Raw genomic sequence first — 12,261 nt, 5'->3', positions numbered from 1 at the left:
TTGGAGTTCTACTTTTTAAATGAATAATTAAAAGCCAGAATTTTCTTTGATATGATAGTGGTAAAGTTAATTAGCGCCCATGACTTACAGCGAAGTATAATGAAAGTGACATTGGATTGTAAATTATAAGACAGAGTTATGTGTCTGAACTTCAAAGTTTATTTGCTCTTTGACCTTGGGTAAGAGCCTCTCAGCCTCACACAGCCACTGAAATGTGTGGCTAATCATACCTTGGCTGCCTGCATCCTCAGTGTTAAGGTGAGATAGTGTGTGTGTGAAAAGATTGGGCAGCTCGGAGATGTTGCTATTGTGATTAACAGTGCATGCCAGTCACCGTGCTAAGTGTGTGTATAATTCTTCTGGTGGTTTTATGGTGTAAGCAACATAAATACTGTAACTTTACAGATGAAAGAGAGGAATAGGGAGCCAAGGCACTTCGGTGAGTGGGAAGGGCAAGCTTTGAATCCAGGACTAACAGTAGAACCCAAGCTCGTAAATGCACAACTTTTATCTTCCATCTGAACAATATTGCTATGTAGTCTTCTGTGTGAACTGTGGAGGCAGGACAAGCCTAATTCTCCTTATTAATACACCTGAATTCTAAGCAGGAATCAAATGATGTTTGTTTTTCTTTGTTATTTTTTGTTTTCTAAGACTTGACTTCCACAGAGTCCTAACCATCCAAATGTTTTATTTTCTCAGAATTTAATTGTCCTGAACCCACTCACAGTGACAGAGGAAGAAATAAGACCATCACTGGAGAAACGCCTAGAGGCCATCATCAGTGGGGCTGCACTGTTGGCTGACTCTTCTTGCACCAGAGACTTCCACCGAGAGCGGATTATCGCTGAGTGCAATGCCATCCGCCAGGCTCTCCAGGATCTGCTGACGGAGTACATGAACAACGTAGGTGACGGGTTTCTTCTCCTACTTGCATCTTCCTGGGATGATTTTGAGCGTTTGCTGGGCCGCTTTTGTGTATGAAAAGTGTATAGTCACCTACAGAGGGAGTAGGTGATTTTATGGAAATTGACATTGAGAGTGGGTTCTGTGAGTTTTTCAGGAGGAAGCCTAATTTTGAGAGCTTGGAGGGTTGAAGTCAGAAACAGAGAAGTATTTGGTGTTTGTACGTGGTTGGTTGCTTGTAGAGGATCTAAATCTCAGTTGGAGAGGCAGGGTTGGAGGAACAAAACAAACACTGAGCATTAGTTTAGAGGGTCAAAAGAAGAGGGAGTGGTATGCTGTCTGGAGTAGCCTTGGCAACAAAGGGGCACTTGAAGTTAGAATTCAGGTGATATAAGATACGTCAGTGACGTGGAAGTCTGGAGCTGTATTTGAAGAGGTAAAAAGCCCAGGCAGATTGGAAGGCGTTTTGTCTTCTCCCGATGTGATATGGTGCCATAAGATTCCCTGCTGGGAGGATCCACTCAGAAAGTTTGAAAATGCTGACATTATAAGTATTTGTTTCAAGGTCCGTTTTGTTTGATTCTGTACTGTATATATATATATCCATTGATGGAGCACCTGTCACCACCGTTCACTTCAGATGCCATTACTAAAACAGACAAGAAGATCTCAGGATAGCTTAGCTATACAGTCCTCCCTGTATATCCATGGATTCGATCCTGTGGTTTTGACTCTTTATAGCCAACTGTCCACTGAAATAATTACATGTAAAATTAAAAAATAGCTTATATTTTAAAATAACTTCAATACAGTATATATTTTATTATTCTATATAATTTGTTTTTCATTTTTTTTTACTATTCTTAAAGTGTAAATAAAACTGTCATGGTATGTCTATATAGAAAAAATTGTATATTTCAAGTACCCACTGGGTATTATGGAATGTATCCCTTACAGATGAAGAGAGAATATTATACATTAATCATGAAAACTTCCTAAATTATTGAATTACATAGATATATTAAAACATTTTGTTTATCTACCCTCTTTTAAGTGGAGCAATTCAAGATTTATACAGATATGTTTGGGCAATTATTAATCGTGCAGCATATGGCTTTTTTGGTTAAGACTTAGGAAGCCTGAGATTGCTTGTTCTGAGTCTTTAGGTAGACAAGTGAAATGTGCTAAAATCAATAAGTTTTCAAGATCTTTGAACACATTTGATGTATCTCTGTATTCTTAATATTTGGTGATTTGACTACTGACCCAAAAGCTCTTTTCTATCAAGATTTTGTTAATAAGAAGAACATGTTAGTAATGTCATGTCCTGCTTGAATATCTGAAGCGAGAGTGTTACCATTTTTAGCATATGAGATTTTTCTTATTAAAGATTGCTCAGGGCAGTTCATCAATCATAAGAAACCTAGAAAGTGAAAAGTATTAAAAATATTATTCTCATCCTCATAAAGAGTAGTAAAGCTATACATATACTTATTTTGCATATAAATTATGAAATCATAAAGTTCACTTCATTTACAATAGAAGGTTGCACTCATTATAGATATATAGATTTACAAACTGATACACTAACCCGCACAGATTTAGTAGTAATGGATTCATGATTTGTGTGGTCTGATACAAAATGGAAATGAGACTGTTCGTATTTAAAACACGCAGAAAAACATTTTTTCAGTCACTTTCAATAAATGAAACAAATCTTTATTTGCTACTTAATGTTGTTTCCCAGAAGGTCAATCTACCTGTGGAGTGAGAACACAGAACCTCGAAGACATTTGTGATCCAGGCCCAAGATTGTGAACTACCCTCATGGTTGCCAAGGTCACTTTCTGGAGAGAAGGGCTGTAGTATTTGATGGTAGAAAGCCTGTGCTTGGCAATCCATCTCAGAACATTTCTTGTCAGTTCAACGATGTTAGCCTAGACATATTTCCTTGTCCCACTTGAATATACATATTCCAAGATAAAATTGCTAAGTTTTTTGAAGGCTACTGGAGCAGAGTGTTTAATCCATTGGGATCCCATTCTAAAGATTTATTTGTTTTTGTTTTTTTGTGTATGAATGTTCTGCCTATATGTGTATATTTACCACATGCTTGCAGTTCCCATAGAGGCTAAAAGAGGGCACCAGGTGCCCTGGAACTGGAGTTACCTATGGATGTGAGCTGCCACGTGGGTGCTGGGAACTGAAATCAGGTTCTCTGCAAGAGCGTTAAGTACTCCTAACTGCTGAGCCATCTGCCCAGCCTCCTTCATCAGTTCTCACAGACAGGAATGTTCTTTGTGGGATAAAGCTGAGTTCAAACCTCGCTCAGTTTGTACAGCATCTTCAGGAGAGCTCTGGCACTCTGAAGAATACTCCATCTTCCCTGATGGACCTGCTTTGGATCCATCAGTACCTTCTGTAATTGATCTGTGCTGCTGAAGACCCCACTTCAGGACACATAGGAAAGGTTCTTTGCTTTTATAGACTCATGCAACGAGAAAAGGCCCAGTTAGATTGCCCAGCCTTACAGCACAGGCACAAAGACAATCACAAAAACTTCAAGTGTCATTAATGCTCATCAGCGTCCATAGATCTCTTAGGCAAATGTGCCATCAAGGCTCAGCTGCACATTTAGTGTCTGTTGAGTCCAGATCAGCCGTGTTATATGACTATTTCAGATTCAGTCCATCCGAGCACATGGCTATTTTGAGTTGAAATAACCTTCTTTTAAAAACCAGGAAGTTCGGACTGTATTTGTCATTGAATCTCTGTATATGTCTTGTCACATTAGGAAGACGTTTGTAATATGTATGTCTCGTGTGTGGGGAGGGGCAGGGAGAGGAGAGAAAAATAGACAGAGAAAAACTGACAGACAGTAGTAGTTTTCTATTGTAGCTATAGCAAATAACCACACACTTAATATCTTATTGTTGTTGTTGTTGTTGAGACAGGGTCTCACTTTGTAACCCTGTCTGTCCCGGAACTCACTCTGCAGGCCAGGCTGACCTTTAACACACAGAGATCTGCCAGCCTCTGCCTCCTAAGTGCCGAGATTAAAGGCGTGTGCCACCAGGACCGGCAGAATTAATGTCTTAATTATTCAAATTCCTTAGCAGCTTTACAGGTGAAAAGCCTGGCAAAGGTCTCACTGGGTTAAAGTCACCATGTTGGAGGGCTGCATTATTTTCTGGAGCCCTGGGTAAGGATCCGTTTTGTAGTTATTTCTACCTTGTAGATGACATGTTCATTGCTTTACTCATGGTCCTCTTCATAGCTAGAAGTGCTGTGTGTTTCTAACTTTGCTTCCCTAGACACACTTGGAACAATATCTGCCTCTTAGAATTTGCATGTTTAGATGAGGTCTACCTAGACTGTCCAGGTTCATGACCCATCTTAAGACCCTCAACCCCTCAATCCCATTTTTTTTTTGTTTTTTGTTTTTTTTCCGAGACAGGGTTTCTCTGTGTAGCTTTGCGCCTTTCCTGGGACTCACTTGGTAGCCCAGGCTGCCCTCGAACTCACAGAGATCTGCCTGGCTCTGCCTCTCGAGTGCTAGGATTAAAGGCGTCAATCCCGTTTTTAATGATAACATCCATAGGTTATGAAAATTAGGAAGTCAACATTTCTGGAGAACTCACCCCACCTGCCAACATCAGTCTTTAGTCAATTGCGCAATTCTTTTCTTTTGAACCCACTGTAGGAAATAGACCTCAGATTCTAAGGTCTATGCAGGCAAATCACATGCACGTTTTGTTTGTTTTTATCCCAAGCACCAGATACAATGCCTGGCATTTAGAAAAAGCTGAGTTGCATTTTTAAAAGGAAGAATGAATAAAATGATTGCATACTGTATATGCCATGTAATAAGGAAACAACCTCTTTGACAATGAAATGAGTTTTCAGGCACCTACTGAGTTTATGTGACAGAGCTCCTGTGGCAAAACATCTTCTTTTGCAAAGTACAGGCTTCTTCCAAAAATCTGTGTGAATCTCCAGGAACATTTGTTATTTTTTTTTTTTTCAATCATAGTCCCACCATTTGGATTTGCATTTAGCAATGTTCCAACATAGGATTTTTCTTCGTTTGAGGACATACTCCAGAGAACACTGAGAATCAAAGAAAACATGACTTCTCTCTCTTAAAACCTAGGAGTAGATATTCCTAAGATATGCCTGCTGGCTTTGTTATACTTCCGTGACTGGCTACGTCTAGTTCATCATTTTGGAAAAGAACACACTTTCCCAATTTTTCAGACTGGAGCAAAACTACCCTCTAAGGAGAGAAAGGCCACAGGGGAACCACTTTTCTTTACATGGCGGTCTTTTTATAGCTAATGGAAATAAGGTTTTGAAGATGACTAGTTTGAATTTTAAGATATCAGCAGTCACAGGTGTTTTTGGGGGAGTGTTAAAATCATGTTGGTGTTGAATATTGGATGCATGGCTGCACAGGACCTTCACCTAGTGTATGTGAACTGGTAAAGTTAGCACTTAAGCGATTCTTAACTGTAGGGAAAATTTTAGAGCGCCGAGTGAGAGATGCTGCTGCCAGAATAAACGAGTCAGGCCTGAGCTTCATTTAAGGACTAATTTATGTTTCTATATGTGAAAGCACACATTTAATTCTCATTGTTTAGTGAATAAATAATCAAATGGACTGGCTTTTGGCATTCAGAAATCAATTTCATTTGTGTGAGTTTAGTGCATTACCTATCTTGGGAAGCTCTAATGATGCTTCAGTTAAGCCTACAAAGATATAGTCTGTGATCCCCCTTTACATATACAATCTCTACTCCTGTCTTGAAAGTCCACTTTGGAAATAATCACTGCCTTAGCTAATTTCTTTTAAAAGAAGTGGTTAGGAGTGTCTGATTAAAAATTTTCTAAATTTAGAGTTAGGGAAAGGGCTCAGTTGGTAACGTGCTAGCCGTGGAAGTGTGGAGACCTGAGTTGCATCCCTTAGGACCCACATACCAAAGCCAGGAGTGGCAGCATGCCCTTGTGGTTTCAGCGCTGCAGAGGTAGTAGCAGCAGGCCTTTGCTGGCCAGAGAGTTGAGCTGAGTCAGCAAGATTCCTGCTCAGTGAGAGACCCAGCCTCAAAATAAACAGTGAGGATGGCTCTTGAGGTGCATACTTGAGATGCACCTTTCCACACATGTGCACACATGTGCACATGCATCCCCATCACTTGTGCACACAAACTTTTTTTTGTGTGTGTATGCACAAAAGAAAACAAACAAAAATTCTGAAAATGTAGAGAATTTTTCAGAACTATTTTTTTTCTTTGCTTCCCCCCTGTGGACTACATAATAGAATTAGTTGTTATCAAGTTAGGCTTACTGTACTTGACACTTTGTCTTATTTCCTAAATTTGCACAATGTGCCATGGTGATTGAATGGCCACTTATATTGGGAACACTGTTTTTCGATTTCTACCTATCTGGCTTTTGCAACCTTAACTAACTTAAGAGAAATAAATGGTATCCTTTTTAGGTCTACATGGTATTAGATTTGCTAAAATCAGAGCTGACAAACTTAGATCAGAGCATGTGGCCAAAGTTCAGGAAAAGATAAAGGAACTGCCCAAATGAAATGCCTGCTTCAGATACTGAAACTGAAATGTAGGAACAGCATATCTAGAGAAATTCTATATAATTTTAAGTACCAGGGTCTGTTTAAGTGGGAAAATTGGTTTCACATTCCCTGTGTTTTTACAATGAGGACTGGTTTTTCATAGGTACTTGAGAGTATGAATTAATTTCCCAAGCTGATGGGGGGGCCTAGTATTCTCCTCACAGCTCTCTAGTTATTTGAATGACTTGCCTATCAGTGTCTGAGTCTTTCAGACAAGCTATGTTTGGGGTCATCTAAGTCTGCTAGGGAATGTTCTCTTTGGGACTTGAGAGAGTTTGTGCAGTACATGGTAGGAAAAAAGGTTTCTAGAGTCTTCTCTGAGGGAACAAGTGATTCCCATAAATCTCTTCATTGTGCTCCAATATTCTAATCCCATTTAAAAATCAAAGAGGGGCAATTCTGTTGAAACGCTAAGTACATAATTATGAATTACACTAACATTAAGGGAAAAAAATCAGATAGCCACCATTGAAAACAAAACCAAACAAACCAGGAAATATCCAGACCGAGCCAAGCACAGGAGGGGAGAATATGGTAATTTGTTACTACTTCTTTTAATTTGAGTTTATAATATAATTATATCATTTCCCCTTTCTCTTTCTTCCCCCATAGATCTCATTTTGTTTTCTTTCAAACTCTTGGCTTCTTTTTTTTTTCTTTTTTAATAATCGTTGTTATATGGACAAAACAAATTGGTCTGCTCTTCCTTGGGGAGACTATTTCTCCCACTCTCAGCATTTCTCAGTTGCTTGTTTGTCTGTGTAGGGCTGAGACCTCATGGACTTTCCCTGCTCACTTTGGCATGTCCTTGTTATTGTCCTTGCTCAGCTCATGTTTAGGTAATCCCATGAGTGAGACTTTATGTGTGCAGCTTCTGATGTCTGTAAAACTGAAATAACTGAAAAGTAGTGGAGGATACCTTAAGTGGTGAGATGTGGACTACATCCAGAGCCTCACACAGGGAAAGCTCTAGAAGGTTGCATTATCAACCTATTTGCATGAAGGTCAAGGACCTGTTGACTGTTGCCTTCTACCAGAGGTCTATGATACAGGTCATCCACTTTGTGTATGGTTTCGCCTGGTTACTTCCTCCCAATAGGGCACCTGTACTTCCTAGTATTCCGGTACTGCTTCCTAGTTTTATTTATTTATTTCTTCTTCTAATAACAAGAGGCTTTATTCAAAGTGTTTTCTTACATAAAAAGAACTAGATTGGATGGTAAAAATGACAGAAATAAAGTGGGACTCAAGAATCTTTGCACGAACTGTTCTTTCCTCTACAAAATTTAAGGGTCCTGTGCCTAGCACGGTTGCTAGCCAGTATCTGATGGTGACAGGAAAAGAATTGTCAGGTAGCATGGGTGCAGACTGAAATTAAGACTAGCATGGCCGGGCGGTGGTGGCACACACCTTTAATCCCAGCACTTGGGAGACAGAGGCAGGTAGATCTTTGTGAGTTCAAGGCCAGCCTGGTCTACAGAGCGAGATCCAGGAAAGGCGCTAGCTACACAGAGAAACCCTGTCTTGAAAAACAAAAACAAAAACAAACAAACAAACAAACAAAAAGACTAGCATGAGTAAGAATTCACTCAGGAGATTTTGTGATCCAAGCCACGTACAATGGGACTCTTAATAGCCTCAGAATTCTGAAGGTGGGAGTCCTTCAGGATAGCCCCAGACTAACACGGGGCAATGGAGTCATCTTCTCTGTAGCTATCAGCCATTGGCTACGGGTCATTCCATGCGGCCTAGGAAGAGCTTCTTGCAACTAAGGACAGACCCTACTGAGGGACAGATATGCCAGTCATAAGCTGTTGAAAATTCAAGCTGAAAAGGAAATCTCCTGGAAAAGGACATCTAGGGAAACATGCATGACCCACAACTCCAGCTAACAGCCAAAGTGAAATTATCCTTTCTCTAGCCCTGAATAAGAAGAAAGCATCCTATCTCAGCAACTAGGTATTTGGTCTCTTGAGAGCATTTAATTTACCATTGGGAATTCTGGGATAAACATACTTTGCCATCCAAACTGTGATGCTTCTGAGAGAGGGAATATTCATTAAAACAATGAACAGGCTGAATTGTCTTACAGGAGGTTCAAATCCGGCTGGTCCTAAGCAAACTGCATTGTATGACCATCTGGAGATTGTGTGTGACTTTCTATGCATTATAAATACAATGATACATATGGAGGACTTTGAGAGACATTTAACACATTTTTAAATTTTTTTTTTTTTTGCTGGCAGATTCTGCATTGGCCAAGAAAGATAGCTAAAATTTATTTCAGTTTCAAGTTTTATTGGCAGAGATACAACTTCTGATCACATGAATTCCTGTACAGACACTGCCCTATGCAACTGGTGGTTTCGGGATCAGAAAAAAATCGACATTTTGGTTGTCAAGGGATGAGCCAAAGCAATAAGTAAAATGAGCATGATGAAGGGAAACTGTGGTTGGGATGTATTGACAACAAATAAGAAAATAAAATTAAAACAAGGAAGCTGTAGCAATGGAAAGTGCCGAGTACTACAGCCCTCAGAGGAGGAGGACTCACTCCAGGAGGAGAGGACCACAGGCCTCACAGAGGAGGGCATGCTTCTGCTGGCTTCAGAGGATGAGCAGGAGCCTGGCATACAGCTGATGTATAATAGCCTGTCAAAGACACAAGGGCAGGAATCACAGCGCTTGATGTGGGGACATGCATAACTTAGGTGAGAAAGGAGAGGCCAGATATGAAATCAAACAATGGCCATTAAATGTCAAACATTGTTCCCCCAATATTTGATTAAACAAAGTTTACTTGTTTTTTTTAAAAAGAACCCAAGCTTCAATATAAGCCCATCTCTCTTTATTAGTGACTCATAATATTTAGCTTCTACTCAGTCTTAGAATGTTCCCTTTCAGAACATAAAACTGCTGGGGTATAGGACCCAAGATATATGGTGAGTTCCCAGCCAGGGAGATAGTCAGCAGATAGACCTAGCTGAGTTTACAGCAGAAAGCTAGCATGAGCTGCAGGGACTGTGTATGCATGCACTCTCTTGCATGTATAGTCTAGTTAACCCTTTTCTCACTCCAGCTGCAGCCAGACTTCCACTGAAGCCGCAGAGACCTGGTGTGTGAAATCCCAAATGACTCCAGTCTCTCAGAACCACAATGAAATAGCTGTTGCTTCCAGCCACTAGGTTTTAATATAGCTTGGCACACAGCAGTTGATCACCAGAACACTACAGAACTTGGTATGTAATGACTTGACTTTGCAAAATACATAGAAGATGGAGAGTATCTTCATACCAAATGGAAGGCATGACCTAGAAGGTATGAAGGAGACAGACTCGCCTGATAATCATGGAGGTTGAAGATTACAGAGATGAAGACAGTAAGCAGAAACATGTAGAAATTTAAAAAAAAAAAACCAGATTCTACTACTATTAATAGGTTTAGTTGCTTTCCACAAGTTTATATTCTTTAAGTTATTGGTAAAACTCAACCTCTGTAGCCATCATTGTAACCAAGGTCTGCAGTGGGTGAGCCTTATCTAACTACAGGGAGTCAGAGTCAAAGATCAGGTGTGGAAAAAGAAGAGCCTAGATGAGTTATGGTCACGCACAGTTAAAAGTTTGGTGCATGCCCACTGTACTTTAGCAATAGTAATAGCTGTGACTGCATTTGAAAAACTGCTTTTCCAGGTCATTCACTATTGATAATTTCCAAATATGTATGATGGTGGGTTGCTTTCTCTTCAATGGTACTGGATCAGAAGCAGTAAATAAAATATAATTCATGCTGCAGGATGGCCAGAGGGAAGTATCCATTTAGATCTTCTTGCTTAGAAGTTTCCCTTGCTCCTCTGCAATGGGAATCTGAATCTTAGTGTTGTCTGAGGTTCAGGAAAAAGAAAGGAATAAGCAAAGAAAGCACAAAGCTTGTGTAAAGGTAAGTTTGGCAATTGCTCTACAGTTGGAGAGAGAAGAGCAATTAATTCTTTTGTTTGGTGCAAAATAGATGTGATAATCACCATTTTTGATGATTTTTCTGTTTTGTGAAAACAGAAGCTGGCCCCAATTTTGCCATTCCTTAAGCAATATTGACTGCTCATTTTATTTACTTTGACATAAAACCTAGAACTTGTAAACACTAGCAAACTAAATCTACTGGAGGGCTACTTTTGTTTTCATTCTGCTGTTCAACTCTCCTGGAAAGACTCTCGTTCTTCCATCCATCTTATATAATTCTGGTGTCCCAGGAATGCCTCTCAAAAGCTAAGATTAAAGAAAAGTTATCTTTTAAAATTTTAAAATCATTTGAGATTCAAAGAAAGTTGCAAAAAATAGTGCAGAGAAATTTTCACGTTGGGCACATTTTGTTAACTACATTCAGATTTCAAATCCAAGAACATGACATACTGATATAAATGGTATGAAACACGGTAGAATTAATAGCCTCTTGCCGCTCATCTTAGGGAGAAAGCATTTAGTTCTTCACCAAAGACACTGACCTTTCATTTTCTTTCTCCTTCTTCTGTAGTGTCTATGCTTGGCTTTGTATGATGGTGATACTAGTTCCATAACATGGTCTGTAATGTTCAGTTTGGTTATGAGAGACTGAGGATTGGTATTTGATATTCTTAAAACATTTGGTAGCATTCATCAATGGGAGTATTTGTTTCCAGGATCTTCTTTCCTGTGAGTTTTTGATGATTAAGTTAGTCTCCACTCCAGGTGTAGATTTGTTGGAACTTCCTGTTTCCACATAATTAATTTGGGGGAAATTGAAAGTTTCAAGGACTCATCTCATTTGTTTCATAGGCCATTCATAGGCTGGTGTGAAACTGTCAGTAGTCTGCTGCCATCCTTTACTTTCTGTGTGCATCATCTTGTTGCATCGTCTCTGTTTTTCTACTTTATGTGTTTAAGTTCCTTTCCTACTCTTGATAACAGCTTATCAATGCATATCTTTAAAAAAACTTATTGTAGCTAGAGTTTTCCTGCCTGGCCCAGAGTCAGGACAAATCTCTCTCACCCGCCAGTCCCACAGCTGCTCAGACCCAACCAAGTAAACACAGACACTTATATTGCTTACAAACTGTATGGCCGTGGCAGGCTTCTTGCTAACTGTTCTTACAGCTTAAATTAATCCATTTCCATTAACCTATACCTTGCCACATGGCTCGTGGCTTACCGGCATCTTCATATGCTGTTTGTCATCGTGGCGGCTGGCAGTGTCTCTCTGCCTCAGCCTTCCACTTCCCAGCTTTATTCTCCTCCTTGTCCCGCCTATACTTCCTGCCTAGCCAATGGCCAATCAGTGTTTAATTTATTGACAAATCAGCAACACATTTGCCATACAGAACATCCCACAACAACTTATTGCTTTCTTTAAATCATTTTCAATTTGTATTTTATTTTTACTGATTGGATATTGTTTTTCTTATGATTTTTTTAATTTTAATTTCTGTTTCCAGTTTTTTTTTTTTGTGTGTGTGTGGTGTGTATATGTGTGATGTAGACTGACTGGTATTTTTTTTTTATGTAGACATTTGTTATATAAACTTCCCTATTCAAAAATATTTTAAATTATGTATCAAATGTGTGTGTCTCTGTGTGGGTGTGTGCACTTGAAGAGTATAGAAAAGGACATTGTTCCCCTTCCCCCTGGAGCTGGAGTTACAAGGAAAAGTAAGCTACCAGACTTGGGTGCTGGGAACTGAACTTAAA

The 12,261-nt window shown here is 39.5% G+C and overlaps 1 protein-coding gene across 7 annotated transcripts in view; it reads left to right on the top strand.

The window, feature by feature from the left end:
- The window catches only part of Ctnna3 (catenin alpha 3), a 1,349,586-nt gene that overhangs the window by 261,817 nt on the left and 1,075,508 nt on the right, over window positions 1-12,261 (top strand). For all 7 annotated transcript variants that reach the window (XR_009383445.1, XR_009383447.1, XM_059281472.1 and 4 more), the window contains exon 6: window positions 703-906. Coding sequence is in view for 5 of the 7 variants with exons in the window: in XM_059281472.1 (XP_059137455.1) it covers window positions 703-906 (204 nt within the window). In the remaining 2 variants the exon portion in view is untranslated. The remainder of the gene's footprint in view (window positions 1-702; window positions 907-12,261) is intronic.

The sequence above is a fragment of the Peromyscus eremicus genome, chromosome 16_21 (assembly GCF_949786415.1).
Source record: "Peromyscus eremicus chromosome 16_21, PerEre_H2_v1, whole genome shotgun sequence".
In the NCBI taxonomy this organism is placed as follows: Eukaryota; Metazoa; Chordata; class Mammalia; order Rodentia; family Cricetidae; genus Peromyscus; species Peromyscus eremicus.
This window is presented reverse-complemented; position numbering and strand designations above follow the sequence as displayed.